The 20,726-nt window shown below is 46.2% G+C and overlaps 1 protein-coding gene across 2 annotated transcripts in view; it reads left to right on the top strand.

The window, feature by feature from the left end:
* Nucleotides 1-20,475, top strand: part of LOC128427042 (C-terminal-binding protein 2) — a 42,745-nt gene extending 22,270 nt beyond the window's left edge. Inside the window, exons 2-9 of one of the 2 annotated variants that reach the window (XM_053414122.1) lie at nt 4,451-4,605; nt 8,495-8,639; nt 10,632-10,838; nt 13,884-14,098; nt 15,597-15,727; nt 17,254-17,381; nt 17,791-17,908; nt 20,066-20,475. In XM_053414122.1, the coding sequence (XP_053270097.1) occupies nt 4,451-4,605; nt 8,495-8,639; nt 10,632-10,838; nt 13,884-14,098; nt 15,597-15,727; nt 17,254-17,381; nt 17,791-17,908; nt 20,066-20,246 (1,280 nt within the window). In that variant the 3' untranslated portion in view covers nt 20,247-20,475. Of the gene's footprint in view, nt 1-4,440; nt 4,606-8,494; nt 8,640-10,631; nt 10,839-13,883; nt 14,099-15,596; nt 15,728-17,253; nt 17,382-17,790; nt 17,909-20,065 lie in introns of both variants that reach the window. The other variant, XM_053414123.1, reaches the window with a different exon arrangement.
* Nucleotides 20,476-20,726: the final 251 nt, after the last annotated feature.

Below are 20,726 nucleotides of genomic sequence, written 5' to 3'. Positions count from 1 at the left end.
TTTTCATTTCAACCCTGTCCGTTTGTTGGCTGGTTAGCTTGTTTGTAAGCAAGATTAAAAAGAAACCACTGGACAGAGCTCCACACATTTTGGTGGAAAGATGCGATATTGATAAGGGAAGATCAAGAGGCAGATCCAGGATTTTTTCTTTAATATTGCGAGATAGATAGTTTTATAACATTTTCAATGGAATAATTCATGGATCTTGACAAAATATCCTTGTGACTAAAACATAATTTAAATGCTGTTGAAACAATTCTTGCTTTTAATGTAAATCTCAGTGTAGAACTCTGTGTGAAGCTAGATCCATAGACTTTGTTGATCTGTAAGGTATTGATGAAATCAGTGAAAGGTTCTGACCTGTTACCATCTGGAGTAAAGACAAAGCGAAAAGTACGATGTCAATAAGAAGGTATATTTTAGACTCCAAAATTAGTTTTTAACAGTTTAACACGGTAAATGAAATTCAAGATAATTACACACATTATTGCAGAATGTAGTTAATGCACAAAGAGCGGAGGTGCTGTAAAGCAGTTCACATACACCTCAACAGAACCGTGTATAGCGGCGTTGTGCATATGGCGGCGTTGTGCGTTGACAGACGACCAGGTGGTTCTGGATGAGACCGGTTTGATGTACATGCTGTCAGTTTACCACGGCGGGAGTGTTGCCTGTCACCTCCGTGCCTCCCCCTCCATCAAAATCAGCGAGAGTGAGAATCAATCTGTCACACAGGAGACTCACAAACACACGGTGCAGCTCCTGGAACGACAGAACCATAGGGAAGGAGAGAGAATGAATGACAGACGAGGTGAACGGCTGGCAGAGGAAGGAGGGTCGGTGATTACAGAAAGACAGCGGAGGAATGATAGAGGAGGTGTGAAAGAGATTCACGTGAGTTAAAGGAAAGCAGAAGCAGAGCGAACAGGGAAATGCAACCCTGCAGATGCTGGGGTGAGATGTGGCGGAGGGAAGAGTCGGCGAGAGGGAGATTGAAGGAGTGAGGGACTGAAAGGTCAGAGAGACGGAGAGAAAGCCAGCGGATGATTCATGGAGTTCAGCCTGTGGAAGTTCTGCCTGAGGGTTGGATGCAGCCTGCCAGCCGCTCTCCGCTCCCCTGCTGCCTCCTCCTCGGCTCCTCTCACCTGCACCACCCACTGCTGCTGCGTCTCATCTGTTACACACAAGTAACTACTGGTTAGGTGAGACACTAACAGGTGTCCTGGGTCTTCTCTGTGAGTCGGAAACAGCCATGCCGATTTGAAGCCTGAATCAATATTCTTGATTTTACTTCAAGTTCCGTTAAATGACTGTTTGATGTGAAAGTGGTACGATCCGGAACAGTTTATCCTCTTTAAGCTTCATGTGGGATCTGAAGATGAGTGTCCTTCGCCCAGAAGGCTGTGTTCATAGCCCCGCCCATTAATTTGTGGGTTTGTGAACAGGATTACAAAATCACAACTCAACAGATCACCATAAAACCTGGTGGAAGGATGTGGTATGGGTCAGGGAAGAACCCATTTTGGTAGCAATTCGATTAAGGGAGATTATCAAAGAATTAGTTTTACACTTTCTTAAAAAGGTCGACATTTTGTTGATTTCAGGAATAATTCATTGATGAGGCATATTTAGGATGCTGATATATCTGAGTTTTTCGAGTTGGTGAATAAAGGAATAAGCTCCACTGAGTTTCATTGTATTAAGTGGACTATTTGCTAAGTCTATAACATGATAAAGCAGTGGGTAAAGCCCATAGCCATAAATCAAAGCTCAGTGGGATGTAATAGTGAATTTACACTCAGAAAAGCAGATCATCCTCATATTTGAGAAGCTGGTTCCACTGAAAGTTGGTTAATTCTCTTCTCATTCGATCACTCAGCTCATCCTCTCAGCACCTGTTTGCATGCGTGCACCGTCTCTGATGCGTCCAGGGCATTAAGTGCACGAGCCCGCACTTTGACAACCTCACCGGTTTGATGCTCCGGTTCTCGGGGGCCAGCGCCGCCCCGTCTTTACCAGCCGGCCCCCATTAATATTCAAGGAGCTGTCAGCTGCAGATGTGGCACAGAACGGCCAAGTTGCCACGCGTCAACCTTGCCTTCGACACGTCATCCATCTTGAAAGGGGAGTGTGATGAGTGGGCATGGACCCCCCCCCCCTTGCCCAGAGAGGCTGTGTTCGGCTGGACTGCTCGCTTTCCGGCAGCCCGGGCTTCTCTCTGCGCGTCTCCTGTCGTTTATCTGCTTCCCCTCCTTTTCATCCTCCTCCTCTTCTTCCCTGATGTGTCTCCTGGGAGCGTTTCAGGCTAACAGGCGGTGTTTAGTCTCTTTTTATGTACGCTCGTTTTACATTTTCATTTCACTCCACACTGTCTCCCTCCCTCCCTCCCTCCCTCCCTCCCTCCCTCCCGCTTCCACCTGTTTGTCTCCCCCGCTGTAGGTTTCAGGCTGTTTGTGCAACGGCCACACACACACACACACACACACACAACTTTCTCATCTCATAATCTCACCTTTATCTGCTCTAATCAGCCTCCTCTGCTGGAGTAATCCCATGGAGCGTGTCTCTAATGAGCCCTCCGCTCACCTCCACCCCCCCCTACTTATCTCGAACCCTGACGTCATCCTAATCCCTGGGATAACTTTTTAAGAGCACACCGACGCACACACCTGCACGCCACTCGCACATGCATGCACGCACAGAGTGAGGTCACGCTTTAGGAGTCCAGACATGGTTCTTCGAAGCAAACCAGAGGAGAGAGAGAGAGAGAGCGTAAACACCAGATAAGAAAAGTGATGTCATGAAATCACAGGGAAACATCCTTCGGGAACTCTCTGGTCGACTCTTTGGCCTGTTTTGTCAGCCTGGACAGATCCAGAGCTGGCGAGTGCATGTGAAGATCACGACCTGAGCGGTGAGAAGGGCCCACAGCACTCAGTGGGGAAATGTTGCTTTTCCTTATCAGCTCCATCTATCCAGCATGAATATTGATGCTCCTCACTTGTTAACATTGTATGAAGCAGGACTGGTAATTGTCTGTCTGCTCAAGGTGACACGTCTGTTTTCGGTCGGATGTGTGAGAAGGTCAGGCCGCCGGGGGGGGGGGGGGGGGGGGGGGGAGGCTCTCCTCGCGCTCTCCTCACTCTAAGTGAGAGAAGTGGTGAGTGGGAAGGAGAGAGCGTTTGAGCGGAGACAAAAAACCAGCATTACAACGTGCACTTTTGTGAAGTGCACTGAAGTGCAGATGTGATTTGGCTGTGGGTTTGTTTCAGGCTTGTAGCGTTTCCTCCAGCGCTCTCCATTTCAGTGATACATGGCTCTTTTGAGGCAGGGCAGCAGTGAAACTCGTTTCTGAAGGTGCAGCTTTCTCTCTCTTTTTTCTCTCTCTGTTCCACAGCTGCTGCTTGCACTCAGTGGATCCTCTCCTTTGAACTGAGAAATGAGAACAAGCACAGTGTGTGTGCTTGTCGCTGTGCAGTTGTCGTATGTGCACACAGGGGAATATTCGCCTCTGGCTATGATTGAGTGCATGTATGTGCAACACCTGCAAACTGCATATAGTCTACTCTTATATTCACATGTCAGTGTGTGTGTGAGAGCTTGTGTGTGTTTGGGAGCCAGGAGAGGATTCTGTACGTGAGACTGTGGACTAATCCAGTCTTGAGTAGGTGCATTGATTTATTGAGCAACACTTGTTAGCAGGAAGAAGCCCTGCTTCATACTATATTGTAATCAGTGTGCACACACAAGTGCATGTTATATGGACACACAAACACACATACACACACACACACAGAGCAGATAATTACCTTATTTTTTCCTTGTAAGAAAGTAGTGATGAATTGACTCCAGCCAGTTGGACGACGTCCTTTCATGATTGTTTCAATTGAACAAGGGGAAAAAAATGCTTTAAGAATTTATATGTAACTATTCTCCATTAAAATGTCTAAAGATTATTAGACCATTGTTGTATTATTTGTTGACTTGTGTATTTACATTATCTAAAACGTTTCCACCAATATTCAAACACAGAGGAGTCTCCACTTTAATTCAAAGTAAGAGGAGATTTCATTTTGTTCGCCCCAATAATTGGATCATATCTGCTTTACACAACGTAGGACGAATGAAACTCACACTGCTAGTCAGTTTGCCATTCAAGCCAAATTCTTAGTTTCCACGTCTGCCGGTCCTCTGGGGTCCATCATGGTCCTTGTGACGTAGACGTTGTCCTCCTCCCATGTCAGACTGAGTACACATGAACCCCTGTGGACGTCCACGTGCAGCCAGACATGTGTGACGCCACTGTACCGGAAGGACTATGCAACTCTCAGCAAACACAGAATGTGGAATGTATGGCCAGCTGTGTTCGCTTTCCGCTGATAACCACGGAAAAAATATTCCCCCTGTATATGAAAATAATTTTTTCTTTCTGTCCTCCGTCTGTCTCCAGGTATTCGGCCCCAAATCATGAACGGGCCAATGCACCCGCGCCCCCTGGTGGCGCTGCTGGACGGGCGTGACTGCACCGTGGAGATGCCCATCCTGAAAGACTTGGCAACTGTGGCCTTTTGCGACGCGCAGTCCACACAGGAGATACACGAGAAGGTAGAAAACACACACGTTTGCATGCACACATACACACTTTACAACTGCAGAAAGCTGATGGAGCGATGGAACCTGTCTGCCTCGTTCTGTTCCTATCACACTGCCGGTATGTGTAGTGTGTTACATTGGCCCCATATGCAATTGCCAGTTAAAACACAGTGGCTTCATTATGATTTAACGTCACTTTGTGCCACGGAGCGCGGCGCTTGTATCGGTGCCGTTGTTCTAATAGAGATTCTTGTACGGCGGGGATGCCGTGTAATCACATTGGCTTGTAGAGGCTCTTTATTGCTTTTCATGCTGCACCAGGGCTGCAAAACAAAACATGGCCACAGAGATGGGTATCGCCCCAGTGCTATCTCTCCATCTGCACACGGGGGCGAGAAGCCGCCACATCTTTCTTCTCGCTGTTTTTTATGAAAATGGGACATATTAAAAATGAAGCATTTGCATAGAGATCAATTCGATGAAAGACCTCGGGCGGCGCGGAGAGACGGGGGGGGGGGGGGGAGCTTTTTGTTTGTTTTAACGCTGCCTTATCAGGAAAAACATGATTGTAATGTTCACCTCGCCAGCGTATTCAGCAGTTCACTGTAATAACTCGCTGCCTAGATACCCACAGGGCCGATGTAGATTGAAAATGTCCAATCTCTGCTTTCCTGGATGCGTAGTCGCACCCGATGATGAGTCTCGCTTGTGATGTTGTGAGCGCAGACGCCAGCTGAAACTCATGGGAAAGTCTGGTCGAGGGTGGAGTAGGAGAGTTGAGCGAGGTTATGTCAAAGCTTCCACCTGCTTATCTCTTGTTTTTCGGGTGAGAGGGGGACGATTCTACGCACCGGCCAGTGCTGATCAAGATGGAGTTACAATATCATTTTGAATCCCACACGCAGCACCTGGGCCCCAACATCATCATCATCTTCGTCCAAGGTCGATGATCCCTCGTCTTTCTCACAGTCTCAGAGCCTCAGAGTCACATGTGGCTTGTAGAAGTTGGACGGTGGCCCATATGGCTCATTGTCAACGTTGGCCTCACACTCTGTTCACTGCTGCTGGATGCCGTTCATCCAATTGTGGTGTTAAGCTGAGGGCTGAAATAATCACGCAAGCAAATGATCCACCGGGAATTCATTGAACTAAATCACATGTTTTGTTTTGTCCGAGCGACAAATCGAAACACAAAGATAGTCACTTTACTGTCGCACAACTGAGATAATAGAAGCAAATCCGCACTTTTGAAAAGCTGGAACTAGTGAATGTTTGGTTTCTAAGCCCCATGTTCCACTATTCATTTTCTCTTGATCAACTAATCAGTTATTTATAGCTGTTTGTCTCAGCACTCGTTAAAAGGGATTTTTCATAATTTGGGAAATATACTCGAATGAATGTCAGGTCTGTGTTGTAAATTAGAGCTACTGTGAGATATGGAAGGTTGCTGGTTCGAATCTCTCGAAGAAAGATTGGGAATTCCTGTTTGTCCAAACATAATTCACAATTAAAAGAGGATTCTACTGCTTTTTTTTCTTCTTTCATGCCTTCTTCCTATTCTTTTTCTTCTTCTTCTTCCTCTTCTGTTTCCTCTTATTCTTCTTCTTTCTCTATTTTTTCTACTTCTTGCACTCTTTCTTCTTGTTCTTCTTCTTCCCCCTCCTCTCCTTCTTTCCCTACTTATTCCACTTCTTTCACATCTTCTTCTTTATCTTCTGCCGCTTCCACTCAATCTGCTTCTCCTCTTTCTTCCACATTTATTTACTTCCTCTTTTTCCTCTTATTCCTTTTCCGATTCTTCTTCTTCTTCCAATTATTCTATTACTTTATCCTCCACCTCTTCTAGCTCTTCTTCATCCACTTCTTTTTCTTTCAATAACTTACTGGACTGACTCTGGTTTTATCTATTCATGAAACTCTCAACAAGTTTTTCACTTATGTGTAGAGATGTTTTATTATTATTTAAGCTTCACTTTGTCATGTGAGCCTCATTCATTCATTCATTTTAACAGTCTTCTCCATTTTACTCACATGTTTGCTTCACTGCCAAACTGGATTTAAAAGTTATGATCAATAAAGGATCTGAGCTTTCTCTTTGTAACATTCTACGACCACATCTCCCTTTTAAAAAGTGCTGCATGCTAAAAAAAAAGACCTTGTAAAAACCGCAGATCCTCTCTGCCAGGTGGAGAAAGTCTGTTCTCAGTGTTACAACCAGCTCTCACGTCCAGTACATCCACTCCGCTCACTGGTGGGATGATTTCATAGCCATAAAATCTCTCTGCAGCAAACCACACACACACACAAACTGCACAGGACGAGGACCACAAAGTTGTGTCTCTCTCACGCTCACCCGGGCCAAAAAGGGAAGGGCTCGCTGCCAAACCCGGGCGTCATCAGAAATGATAGAAATGATGAAAGCAGCAAGGCTTTAGTTACAGTGGAGAGTAGGGGTGGGTGTGGGGGTGGGGGGGGGTATAGATTAGGTCAGAGTTTCCATTGAAGTAAACTACATTCAGACGATTTCCCTGCTCGCACTTAAAGACCTCCAGCTCAAAAACAACACCAGACCTCCAGGCTCAGCCCAGAGGGAGATGCATGTGTTTGTCAGTGTGTGTGTGTGTATGGGGGGGGGGGGGGGGTTGTGTGTGTATGTATGTGTGTGTGTGTGTGTGTGTGTGTGTGTGTGTGTGTGTGTGTCGGTGAGGAGTGTTTTAACCTTGAACTAGAATCTGAAAGGGCCTGGCCGGGGACACGGCTCCAATAGAAGGGGTATGGAAATTTAGAGCTAATCTGCTAATCACAGGAAGGCTAATGCAGTTTGGCTGGAGGTGAATGCAGAGCGGTGATGCAGGCGCTGACAGGGGCTGATACCGACGGGGGAATAGTTCAGATCCACATCAGACCCGGTCACCTTGTCCATGTCAAGTGGCAGAGGAGCAGTTCTTTAACAGTGACGGCCCCATCGAGGTCATTGGAGTGGGACCGGTATTTTTTTAGGCGTTTGTTTTACTCAAGTACACGTTGAGATTTTCAACATCACATTTGGTTGGTTGCTGGTTGTTGGTTTCTCAAAAATGTATATCTCGTTTACATTTTTAGATGCTTGTCTCATGATTGGGATTTTACTCTGATCAGTGCAGCTACAGATACAACAGCGCCACCACATGGTTCCTGCAAATTGTGACGTGTACTTGATTTAAGACGAATGGAGCAGCGTAGACCACCTCAGTGTAAAGCAGAAATCACATGCATGTTTCAGGCACATGTTCATGTTGGTGATATCAGTACTGGGATTAAACTGTTGGCACGGAGTAGCAATGTGCGTGTGTTGCTTAGTCATTTTAGTTTAGTGAGTCCGTCATGTGTCCTGAGTTCTGCTCTGTCACTCCTCTGTCGGATGTAAATGGGTCAAAAGGTCATCAGGGTTCAACAAAATGTGTCTCTGCGGGTCCGCGGGGTTATCCAGCAATCAGCTGCCGCCGCCCCCCCCCCCCCCCCCCCCCCCCCACCCCCCTGACCTCTCTGTGCAGTCACTTGTCCTCATCCTTTGTCCGTAACCACCCTCGGGGTCTGAGAGCAATTGTGATGACCGTGCAGAGCCGCGGCCCCCTCCAGACAATGTAATGACTTGTTTCCACTTCCAGCTCCGGTCTGTAACAGGACAGTGTGTCAGTGCTGCTGGTGACCATGTGATGACTGCTCCCCCCCCCACCCTGTCCTCTTCACTGTGAAATCTTAAACATTTGGCTGAAGTGTCCAAAGTCATGGCAGACATGTGATTTCCATGGCTGCTCTTGTGATTGTCATGTGTTATCATGAACCCAGACGGTCTGGTGGCCGTGTTCCGTGTTGTGTATGAAATGCTGGATCAAACTTTTCTCAATGTGCGTGTGTGCAGGTGCTCAATGAGGCGGTGGGAGCCATGATGTACCACACCATCACCCTGACCAGAGAGGATCTGGAGAAGTTCAAAGCTCTGCGCATCATCATTCGTATCGGCAGTGGATACGACAACATCGACATCAAGGCTGCTGGAGAGCTAGGTAGGAACTAATTTACTAGTCCACTAATGTATACGCACACGCACACACACACACACACACACACACACACACACACACACACACACACACACACACACAAACACACTTCAGATAAGCAATGGCTCAAAAACCAAAGACCAAACCTTCTGGACGATTTAATGATTATTATAAACTACCGTGCTGATTTTAAAATATATATTTTTTCCAATTCACCTTTAACTGTTGAAATCCTGCATCATGCTTTTATTTTTATATAGGTGATAGTATACTGTTGAGATAAATTAGGAGCTGGAAAAGAGCTCTAAAATGAACCTATATCAAAATAAATGGGACCAGTCCAAGACACAGAGAACCCATAGTTCCTTTGATTTTAGACATTCTTAGTTTAATGGCTAAATTTCTCCTATCCCATGTTGTTTTGATGATCACGTATGATACCTCGAGTGCCTGTTATCAGATTAAGGTGACTCTCAACAGGACGGTTCATCACGCCACTAACCTGTATTATTAAAATGGCAGTGATTGGCTGAAGGTGGGCGCTGCCTTCCGAGTTGGAAGTGAGATCACACAGCAGACAGTGGCTGCTCCGAACGTGTTTACCGCTTCCTCTCCCTCTTCCACACAATATGGATTTTGAGAGCGGTATCAAAGGCTGAATTAAAGAGTGAATGGCGAACCCCCCCGCTGTGAGCCCGAATGTTCAAAGAGACAGAAAACCAGGAAGAAACACAGAGCGAGAGAGAGAGAGAGAGAGAGAGAGGGAGAGGAGAGTTCGGTCTTTCCCTCTGAACATCTCTCTGCTGGCTGGTGGCTCAAACAACCCGTACACTTGACAAAGCTGCCATTTCCCTGCCAACACGAGATACTGCGTCTAACCGCCACCCACTCACCAAAGGCGCTTTGCCTCGCTACGCAGGAGTCAAAAGCTATCGCGGCTGGAGGAGGCGGCGCTGATATGGCTGCCATTCTTGGGGCGGGGGGGGTGGAGAAGAAAAGAGGCCACTGATTGAGCGGACTCTGTTTTTTTAATTATTATTTTGCTGTCCAGACGCGCGGCTGTGCTGTTACTGTGAGATACAGGGCGAGGACGAGGACATTAGAGGAGAGCGAGGGCAGGCAGACGTGCTTAAGTGCGGCAGGGAAATAAATAAATATACTGAAAAAACCTTTGTGTTGTGGAAGATAAGCAAGGTAATACCACAGGGTCAGGAGGTTTGAGTTCCCTCAATGCAACACAATTATGAGCCAATGCACTGGAGGAGAAGTTGTGGCTGAAAATGTCTAAAAGTTGCGACGTTATGCACATTCATAAGTTTACATAGAATAAGTTTAATAAGAATAATTAAATAAACGTTATATTGACTTTTAATAGGATCATATTATAATGGTTTAATCATGTCTCGTTATTTTTTTACAAGATTATGTGAAAACTGTCATAACAAGTATCCAGATGTGTTCTGAAAGATTATTTTTTCTGTGAATCAATGAGATGATAATACAGTAAATGTATTTTTACATTCATTTGCCAAACGGTGATAAATATTGAGAGAAATGTTTTACAATAAATCAAATTCATCCAGTTTCAAACATGCAATCAATCTCTTACTGACCCTAATTTACTCTTATCTCAGTTTTAAGATGTTAATTTACATGTATTGAGATCAAATACATATTCCATATACACAGGGACTTTCTGCAAAGTGTAAACATTGAACATGGGCAGAATATCCATTCTATTATATAGCTGAAAGTAATATTTGTTACTGTACAGTTACCGACTTAAAAATATAATTATTCAGATCTGCACAAACTTATAATTTCTTCATATATAATAGCACTCTACACATAAAGATCTCTATTATTGAGAAATAAATCCAGAATCCGCTGATCATCCTGATTATTTTAGAATTATAAATTACATGTTTAAAAAATTATGATATTGATATTTTCATCTCATCCCTAATCTCTCTCTCTCTCTCTCTCTCTCTTCAGGAATCGCTGTGTGTAACATTCCCTCTGCAGCCGTGGAGGAGACGGCGGACTCCACCCTGTGCCACATCCTGAACCTCTACAGGCGGAACACCTGGCTCTACCAGGCTCTCCGGGAGGGCACGCGGGTCCAGAGCGTGGAGCAGATCCGCGAGGTGGCCTCCGGCGCCGCCCGCATCCGTGGCGAGACCCTCGGCCTCATCGGCTTCGGTAAATACAAAATATGCATTTACGCCTCCGCCTCCCTCAGCGGGTTTAAAACTCTTCCCTTCTTCCCTTTTACTCTTATTTTATTTTTCCCTCTCTCGCTCTGTTTCCATGCCTCCCCCTCTGTTTTCATATCCTCTCCCTGCTCAGTTTGCCGTCTGCTTTCCTGCCCTGATAAGGTTATTTTTCTCCCTCTGCCCGTCCAGCAGATTATCTCAAGGTTGTCTGTTTCACCTCCCTCCAGGCTGACTTCCTTTTCTCTGCCACTGTTCTCTCCTCTCATCCCACTGCTCTAACGCTCACCATTATACCTCCGTCTATTCTCCCGTCTCCTGTCTTCAACTTCTCTAACGTATCGCCGTGATACCTCGACATCTCGCCCCTGCCATTTCAGACCCCTCATGGCTGTGTGGATTCTATGTCTGTGTGTGTGTGTGTGTGTGTGTGTGTGTCCCCTCCTGCACGTGTTTTACTGCTGATTGTGTGTTTGTGTGTCATTCTGCCCTGTCTCGACAACATCACTGGGCTGACAGATACTCTGTCCGCTCGAAAACCTTTCCAGAGTGCCACCTTATCTCTGTGTCCACATACTGCCCCCCCCCCCCCCTCACACACACACACACACACACACACACACACACACACATATACACACACACATAAACACACAACCTTCTCCTCCCCCCTTCAAGTCCCAGACATCTGCCTAGATTTACTGTGCAGTGGGTCCTGGCAAAGAAAAGCGCCCCCACCAATTTATTTGTTCCCACCCAATCCTCCCACCTCCGTACACCCCCCCCCCCCTCCCGACCTCCCTGGCTCATGTCGTCTCTAGCACAGTGTCACTGCCAGCGGGAGGTTGAGGAGAGAGCGGAGGCCTCCTGGTGTTTGTTTGTGGGACTCTGCACACACACACACACACAGCCAGACGCACAACTCTGCAGGCTGCAATGACACAGACAGACAAAACCTCTGGCTCTGGTGGGGACAATAGCCACAGGAGCACTTACAGTTATCTTCCATCCTTTAAGGCCTGTGCACTCAAACACTCTGACAAATTCATTTGGCGTGACTTGTTTTAGATTTAATACTATTACATCTAAATGGCCCAAACAAATAAGTAAATGCTTGTGAATAAAAGGTAATAAAATTGAACAGAAGTTTTTGTTGTTCCTGCTCGAAAATAATTAGAGATAACATTTAAATAAAAAGAAAATTTAAATTACAGCTTTACTTATTTAAGTGATAATATATATTCTGAATAGTTGAACTGAACTCGAGTTCAATTGCTTCGCAGCTTATTATGATTTAAATTATTAAAGAGATGATCATTAGTTCGGCTCGACACAGACTCAGAATTTTATCTGATGTGCTCGATGTCCCCTTGACTGTGGATAAATGAGCAGCACAAAGCCAAGGTCGACCACACGGAGATGTGAGCTGTTGAAGATCAGTCAAATTCAGATTAACCTGAGCCCCCTGGTGACAGTGAACACTCACTGCTCGTCACATTGATTAGTGCAGCGAGAGAACGAGGGAGGCTGACAAACTCAGTTTTCAGGTTCTCAGGTATATATAAAAAAAAGACACAATTGGGATCTTTTTGAATATTTAGACTATTTCCAGTGCAGCTAGAGAGATATTTTTAAATACAGAAAATATCAACCTCAACTGAATTTATTGTACTTCGCTAAAATATGCAGTTTCTATCTTAACCCACCACTTTGCACCAATTTTCCAGAAATCCCACAAACACATGTAAAAAGTCCTTGTGCCACACACACACACACACACACACACACACACACACACACACACACACACACACATACACACACATACACACTGTAAATCAGGTTGTACTGCAGCCGCAACGACCTGGAGTGTTTTAGTGGAACAACTCATTCCTCCTCCTCCTCCTCCTGCTGCTGCTGCCGCCACTGTCGTCGTCAGAATGTCTCTTTCAACCCACACTTTAAACCAACAGTTTGAAAACAACAAGTCCAACCAGCTCGTGCCCTGTGTGGTGGCAGAAGGTATTCTGGGAAATATGGAGTGAAAAATAATATGACAGAAGTGGAAATACATATTTAATTTTACTGTATAAAAACCTAATTAAAATCATCTTAAATAGCAGTTTATTATCCATCACCTGCATGAAGGAGACTGGATTTCAGGATTAGTGTCCTGAGTTTTTATGCTGCAGCTGTAGAGCTTCAGATTAACACAAGACGGGACCTTGTAAAGAACGGTATCGATCCTTTTCACCAGCATCAGACTCTCGCTCTCTCTCTAAACTCTCCCTCCATCTCTCCCTCTCTCTTAACTCTCCCACCATCCCTCCCTCTCTCCCTCTCCCTCTCTGCTGCTGAGCAGAGTGGACACTCGCTGCACTCCTACACAACAAATGGCTGCGAGAGACTCGGTGTCTCTCGGCTTCATGTTACCTCAGAGTTTCGTAGGATGTTAAATGTTGTCTGAAAGTTTTTTGTTTTGTTCTTTCACGTACTCAACGCTGAAGATGTTAGGGGCTTTTATAAGGATTCATTATGATGTGTTTACAGCCCTGTACTCATCCATCCATCCCTCCATCCATCCATCCCTCCATCCCTCCATCCATCTCTTCCTCTCCTTGCCTCCATCAAGACATTTATGTTTTCATCTGCGTTTGTTTATTTATTAGCAGGATTACGCAAAATGTATCTAACCGATTTCCATGCAATTTTGTGGAGGAGCTTTTGCACGGTTCCTGATCAGGGGGCGAAATTACACACACATATCAGTCCCCTATTTTTTTTCCATCATGATGAATGAATTAATCCTTGGGAAAAACGGAAAAATGCGAAAATAGGTTCTTCCCTGACTTGTACCACAACCTCCACCAAGTGAAGTGGAAATCCGTCCAGTAATCTTTTCTTAAACCTGCTTAGAAACGGAAGCAGATGAAAACATAACCTCCTAGGGGGAGGTAAATATAAATGAAATACATCTCTGCTCCTCTGTGACCACGATTAATCACCGTCTGCTTGTGTGTGCGTGTCCCCTCAGGGCGATCGGGCCAGGCGGTGGCGGTGCGAGCCAAGGTCTTCGGCTTCAACGTCATCTTCTACGACCCCTACCTGCAGGACGGCCTGGAGCGCTCGCTGGGCGTCCAGCGCGTCTACACCCTGCAGGACCTGCTCTACCAGAGCGACTGCGTCTCCCTACACTGCAACCTGAACGAACACAACCACCACCTCATCAACGACTTCACCATCAAACAGGTAGAAAACACACACACACACGCAGACACACACACATGCACGCGCACGCAGACGTGTCATCCAGACAGAGCTCAACATCCCACTGAGCAGCTGTGACCTGACCTGGGCTTAAAGCAGCGCTATCTTACAGGTAGACAAGCAGAGCTGCTGGTGTATTATTACCCTGACAGCCTGGAGGCCGTCCCACCGAGCATTATAGTCGGTGTGAATATATACAGAGAAGAGAGAGAGAGAGAGAGGGGAACCGGCAGCCGCAGCCTGCCTGCACATTCCCTGCTCTTTATCTTAAGCTCCACCAAAGCTGGACACAAATTCATTCCTTTGCTCTGTCAAATGCAATTAGCGCCAGCCCGTGGCTACAGCAAATATATCGACTCGGCTGCACAGCGGGGGGGCCGAGAGCGCTGAGGGGAAAAGTGCCGCTCTCTCCCAGTCAATAAGCGCGCTCCGAGGCGCCGCCCTTGGGTGACATCTGCAGGGAAGCGGAAGAACTGCAAGGGCCCCCAAAGAGGCATCTGCCTAAACTCTCGCTCGGTTTGGGCCTGGTCTCTCGTGCGCCCTTCTCCCTGAGTTTTGCGGCGGGCGAGGAGAAGTGGGTGAAGGGTAAAAGACTCACCTAGTTACTCACTGTCTTTTTTTTCTCCTCCTCAGCTGCCTCTTAAGGGCTGCAAGGAAAGAACACTTTCCTCACCCAAAATCTTGGCAGTCGTTCTCAGCTCCTAAAGTGGAAACGTGTGTGTGTGTGTGTGTGTGTGTGTGTGTGTGTGTGTGTGTGTGTGTGTGTGTGTGTGTGTGTGTGTGTGTGTGTGTGTGTGTGTGTGTGTGTGTGTGTGTGTGTGTGTGTGTGTGTGTGTGTGTGTGTGTGTGTGTGTGTGTGTGTGTGTGTTTCTGTGTGTGTCAAAACCACCAAGGCCTGGTAAAAGACTGCCTGCCAGCGTAAAGGCTTTTCATGCCCCTGGATTTCAGCTTTTGTCAAGATTAAGGGATTACTTTCTTCAGAGCATATTCATTTGATTTTTTTTTTTCTTCTTACACTTTTTTGTTGTGCCCCCCTCCCCCCCCCCCCCCAAAAAAAAAAGCAGCACGGGATGGTGGCATTGCCTCATCTTCCAGCTCATCCCTCATTTCATCTCTGGCTTTGTGGATAGAGTCTTCTCTGTATCTACATCTGACGCTCTGTCTCCCAGGGGCCGCCTGTCACCTGGATCTTCTTCAGGTGTCAGACAGAACAAAGATATCCCAGTTCCCCCCCCCTCAATCGGTCGGGTGTCGCGTGTTTTAAGACTCTAATTTACCGACATTCAATGCGGATTGATGTTTCGTTTTAGATTAATTCGACTGTCAGGCTGACGGATGCTCAAAACCACACACAAACACACACACACACACAAACCACACACAAACACACACGCTCACACATCTGATCTTTCATCTGTAGATAAACGGCTCGATCTCTGCTCCCCTGTGCTGATGTGTTTGTGTTAATGTGTCGCCACAGATGCGTCAGGGTGCGTTCCTGGTCAACACTGCGCGGGGCGGTCTGGTGGATGAGAAGGCCTTGGCCCAGGCGCTGAAGGAGGGCAGGATACGTGGAGCCGCCCTGGACGTGCACGAGACGGAGCCCTTCAGGTGAGCACATGTACACACACGAGGAATTCTCTCAAACCAGGACAGATCAGGTTTTTATTTTAAAAAACAGGGGGGGGTTTACAAGTTACACTCGGACGGGCGAGCAGAAACAATTTCAGACATGATGAGTTAAAGATGGCTCTCACTCCTCTAAGAGGCTCCTCCAGGGTGCAGCAGTTAATGGGATTCAGGAGATGGAGAGTTCACTTTATTCCCGGCTGCTGGCGGAAGGTTGAATGTGCTGAGACGCATTTTCTTCTACTTCTTCTTCTCCTCCTTCCTCTTCATGTGTTCGATCAGAGCAGTTTTCAGGATGGGAAAATGTTTCTAGGGAACAGATATTTTGAAATGTACAAATCAACATCACACACTTCAGAACTGTGATCTCATCTCTTACAAACCAGTGTTTACTATTTTCATTCTCTTGTTTTCATTTCTTTTGTAGAACGAAAACTTTGCAAATCTCTAGTTTTGTTCAAAAGATTTTTAAACATTGATAAATTATTTTATATTTTCACACCAGCACATTTTAGTTAATTTTGTATTTGTGTATTGAATTTTGGCCCAAAGCAAACTAAAGAAGAAGAAATTCTACTATAAAACAATAACTTGTATTCATTTATTATTGGATATACATTTCATTAATGTAGTGGGTATGTTATAGATGGTTTTTGATGAATTTGATCAATGTATAAATTTAGATATAATGGTGAATATTTTGTAGTGTTTCAATCAAAGTATCCTGAAATCCTCAAAAAAATATATATATGTTTTTAATATTATGTTTCTAAAGTGATAATTATCTCCATTTATTGAATATGGCAAACCTCAGGCATTAGTCTGTTCAGTCTCTAATACGACTGACACCAACTCCTCCTCTCCACTCCCCTCCTGCCGTCACTCGAGGGCTAACATCTGGACATGCGTCTCAGTTTTCCACCTTTCTAAGAGCCATGTTCCCCGTCTCCGAGGGCAGCGTGTGGTGATGTGTCGCTCACGCTTCATGGGCCGGTCGGGGGGGGGGGGGGGGTTACTTCAGGGGCTGCTGGTTTCTGGCCGGCTGCTCAGCTGACGGGCTGCTCCAGGAAACTCAGACTCACGCTCCACTGACCCAGTATTTCACCAGGGGGGAGTGTTTTGTAACTTTCGGCCCTTCCGGCGCGACACAACCCTGATTGAGGGCGATACACATCACACACAGACACACACACATACACACGACCGGAGGAGGTGTTACGGGGATAGAGGGAGAGGAGGAAGGAGGTGGATAATCTATTTCTGAAAAGCCCCATGAGAGGGAAAGATGAGAGTTTGGGAGAAAATGGCGGCATTTGTGATTAACAGGGTCTGACATTTTCTCCTGGGCTTCCTGAGTAAGAGTATCTGTCTGATATTCAACAAAGAAGAAACCTCGGAATCCTTTAGAATGACACAAAAAGTAATTTGTGACAGCAGGTGTGATCTCATGAGTGTTTTTGTGAAGCTTAACTTATTTCCCTGTGTGTGTGTGTGTGTGTGTGTTCCAGTTTTGCTCAGGGCCCGCTGAAAGACGCCCCCAACCTGATCTGCACGCCGCACACAGCCTGGTACAGCGAGCAGGCCTCCCTGGAGATGAGGGAGGCGGCCGCCACCGAGATCCGACGAGCCGTCACCGGTACATGAACGCATTTAAATTCAATTTACGACCTGACTAAACAAAATGTGAAATCCTTTTGTATCCCTCCTCCACTGCTTCCTTCACATCCCTCAGCCTCGGCCCCACCATGTGACCTGTTGCACGCAGTTCTTTCCCAGTTGCCACATTTCCACTTCACTGGGCCCTGGGCAGCCTTTATTAAATCTGGACGCCTTAATAGATGTCATCATTAGCTTCCCCGACGCAGAGCTGAGCCCGCAGCGCTGGCTCCTCACAAAACATCCAGATTGTTGAATGAGCTTAATTTGCATGTGTGTGTCCGGGCCTGATGTGTGTGTCTGTGTCTGCGCTCATCAACACATCTGGTCCCTGTAATGAGTCGGGTCCATCTCTTCTCCTAACCGTGTGTGTTTGGCTCGTGTCGCAGGTCGAATCCCCGACAGCCTACGAAACTGCGTCAACAAGGAGTTCTTCGTCACCACGGCACCGTGGGCGGTTATGGATCAACCAGGGGTTCACCACGAGCTCAACGGCGCCACCTACAGGTAGGAACCAAAACGCGAAAGTACAACAAGCCATTCATTGTATTTCACAAATATTTATGGTCTTTTTTTCCTACCTTTATTCAAGAGCTTTCAGTCAAAGACTCTAAACCGTGCGCTCGCGCTCGAATATACTCCAGCTTCAGCTCTTCTCTTTGCCGCCATGTTGCCTCGGAGCCTCAGATTCCTCCTGTGCTCTTAGATTTTTATTATACTCTTAAATTTTTTTGTGCAACAAGTCTGTCAATATCCCCCAACCAATAGAAAACCAGGCGTAGAGATGACAAATTAAATTGCCCTCGTTTCCTTAGTTTTGCTAAAATATGTAAAAAATCAACAGGCTGACGTCTAGTTTGTTTTTATAGTTGTTATCCTGGATTTGATGACTCCATGTTGACTCCTGCTCCAGGACAGTGTTGTTGTTTTTTCTGTAGTAGAGGGTGAGGTTCCCGTGTTAGACTCTCGAAGACGTAAAGGAGGTTCTAACAGACTTGTTGCACAAAAAATTTGTGCGCACAGGAGCAGCGTGAGCTTCCAGGTGAAGAGCTGAAGCTGGAGCTCAGGAACTCGAGCACAAGCAGAGGACATTTGAGTGAAAGCTTCAGAAAATCTGACCGTGAAATCAATAAGTGCTGCTTTCGAACTGAAAGACGATCTCGAGTAGAGGTAGAAAAAGAAAATGAAGGCTGGGTTGTCGTTTTAGTGTTTCCTTTAATATGTCTCTTGCAAATGAAACGTTGACCCATGTGTTTTATAATAACCTTGTAATTGTTTTGTTTTTAATATTTCAAACGCTAGAAGGTCAGAAACAGTTTGACCGCTTATTTATTTATAATATTTTGTATTTTTCATTCCCTTCTTGCTACGTTAAGACATAAATCCTCAAATGCCATTGAATTCCCATCTCTTCTCCTCTGTATTGAATTTTATAATCTAAATGAATCGCTGACTAGTCTGCTGTAGACCCTAGTGTCCCCCCCCGACTGACCGCCCTGTGTAGCTGTAGCGTTGTAACTCTGACCACCATGTCCCCCCCCTGTCCTCCTCCTCTGGGCCCTTCCTGATCTCAGCATGTCCACTTCCATGTTCTTCTCTCACACAGCCAAATGAACCAAACTCTTCAGGCCGTAGCAAGCGGCGTCCCCCAAGACAAAATTAATGCCTAGAATCAGGAGCAGGTAAATACGACCGAATCCGGGCCGACAGCCTCTTCCCTGGAGGTCCCGGATAGGAACTCTCCCCCCTGCTGGTCACCCGATGTGTGTCCCTCCCCTCCTCTATAATCCCCCCAGCACCCCCTCCCCCTGTTTGACTGAACACAGAGCAGAGATGGATGGAAGTGAATGTGGGGTTATTTTTTGGGAATGTCCCAGTAAGCATGAGGTGAAGCCGTTCAGATGGAATCATGCTTTATGGTCTCTCTCTCCTTTACGGGGGTTCCTTGGGCACCTTCTGTTAAAACTGAACTGTATCGTTCTTTTTCTTCTTCTCTGGTTGAATGGTGTGTTTTTCTTCCCCCAGAATATTCAAATGTAAAGGCTCTTTTCACCCCAAAAAATGTGTCTGAGGAACTGATCGTCTGTTTTTGTGTATTTATTTTTATGCTTCGTCTCAGGAACCATAAAGTTCAGACAAATTAAACAATTCAAGAATAAAATCTGTGCTTGAGATAAAATTTTTCTGAAATTATGTGTCTATGAAAAGCTTTTAACAGTTTCAGCTTCTTTAATGTGAAGATTTTTACACAACCTGTAAAAGCTCTGTAAACTGACAATTCTGACAAAACACTTAATAATAGAATCTGTAGCAGCAGCCAAGAGATTATTTTTCATGTAGACAACAAAGCGCCTTTTTTTAAATGTACTGTTATGCAACTGGAATTGATATTTTAATGTATTTTATAATTTATTAAATTGTTCAGTTTCTTTAAGTTTAGTTTAGAGACTTATGTGAAAACACTCAAGTGTTTGACCACCAGACAGCAAAGAAACAACTCCCCCCCCCCCCCCCAGTGATTCCTGAGCAATAAATAATAATAATAATTTCTGAAAAAGTTCCTGTGGTGAAAAGAGCCAATAGTATGATAGATGTCAGAACTGTTCACTCTGGGGATCAGACCAGTCGCAGCACTAACCTTTGACCCTCCCTCCCGCTCACCAGATACCCGCCAGGTGTGGTCGGAGTGGCTCCGGGCGGCATCCCCGGAGCGTTAGAGGGCCTCGTCCCGGGTGGGGTGCCCATCGCCCACACCATGCCCTCTGGTACACACCCCTCCCAGGCCCCGTCGCCCAACCAGCCCTCCAAACACGGCGAAACCAGAGAGCACCTCACCGAGCAATAGCAGCAGAAGGGACACGAGCAGCCGGCGACACTCAGCACCAACCGACACGCAACTGGGACCAAGAGACAGTGAAACCACACGAGCGGCTGCCTGTTCCATCAGCCGGCAACTGGGAACTCCACGTGCTCCGGGGGAATTTGTACTTTTAACGTTTTAGTTTGTACTCTCTGTCTCTTTGGCTTCAGTACCGACTTTACTCTTTGATGATGATGTTGTTTTTCTTTTTTTTTGGGGGGGGGGGGGGGGGGGGGTTGTATTTCTTCGGGACATGCCTATGATTGTGGACACGCAGAGTCCAGTGTTTTTAGCTCCTCGGGATGATGACCCGATGAGACTCGGTCCCGACGACCCACCCGTCCCCGCCCCCACCCCGCCCCGCCCCGCCCCTACCCCGCCCCGCCCCTTCACCTCATGGGAAACGTAGGCCCACGTGTCAACGCCACAAGAGCAAAATAAACTTTGGCATCATGTGCTACTGGA

This window comes from Pleuronectes platessa, chromosome 21 (genome assembly GCF_947347685.1).
Source record: "Pleuronectes platessa chromosome 21, fPlePla1.1, whole genome shotgun sequence".
Classification (NCBI taxonomy): domain Eukaryota; kingdom Metazoa; phylum Chordata; class Actinopteri; order Pleuronectiformes; family Pleuronectidae; genus Pleuronectes; species Pleuronectes platessa.
This window is presented reverse-complemented; position numbering and strand designations above follow the sequence as displayed.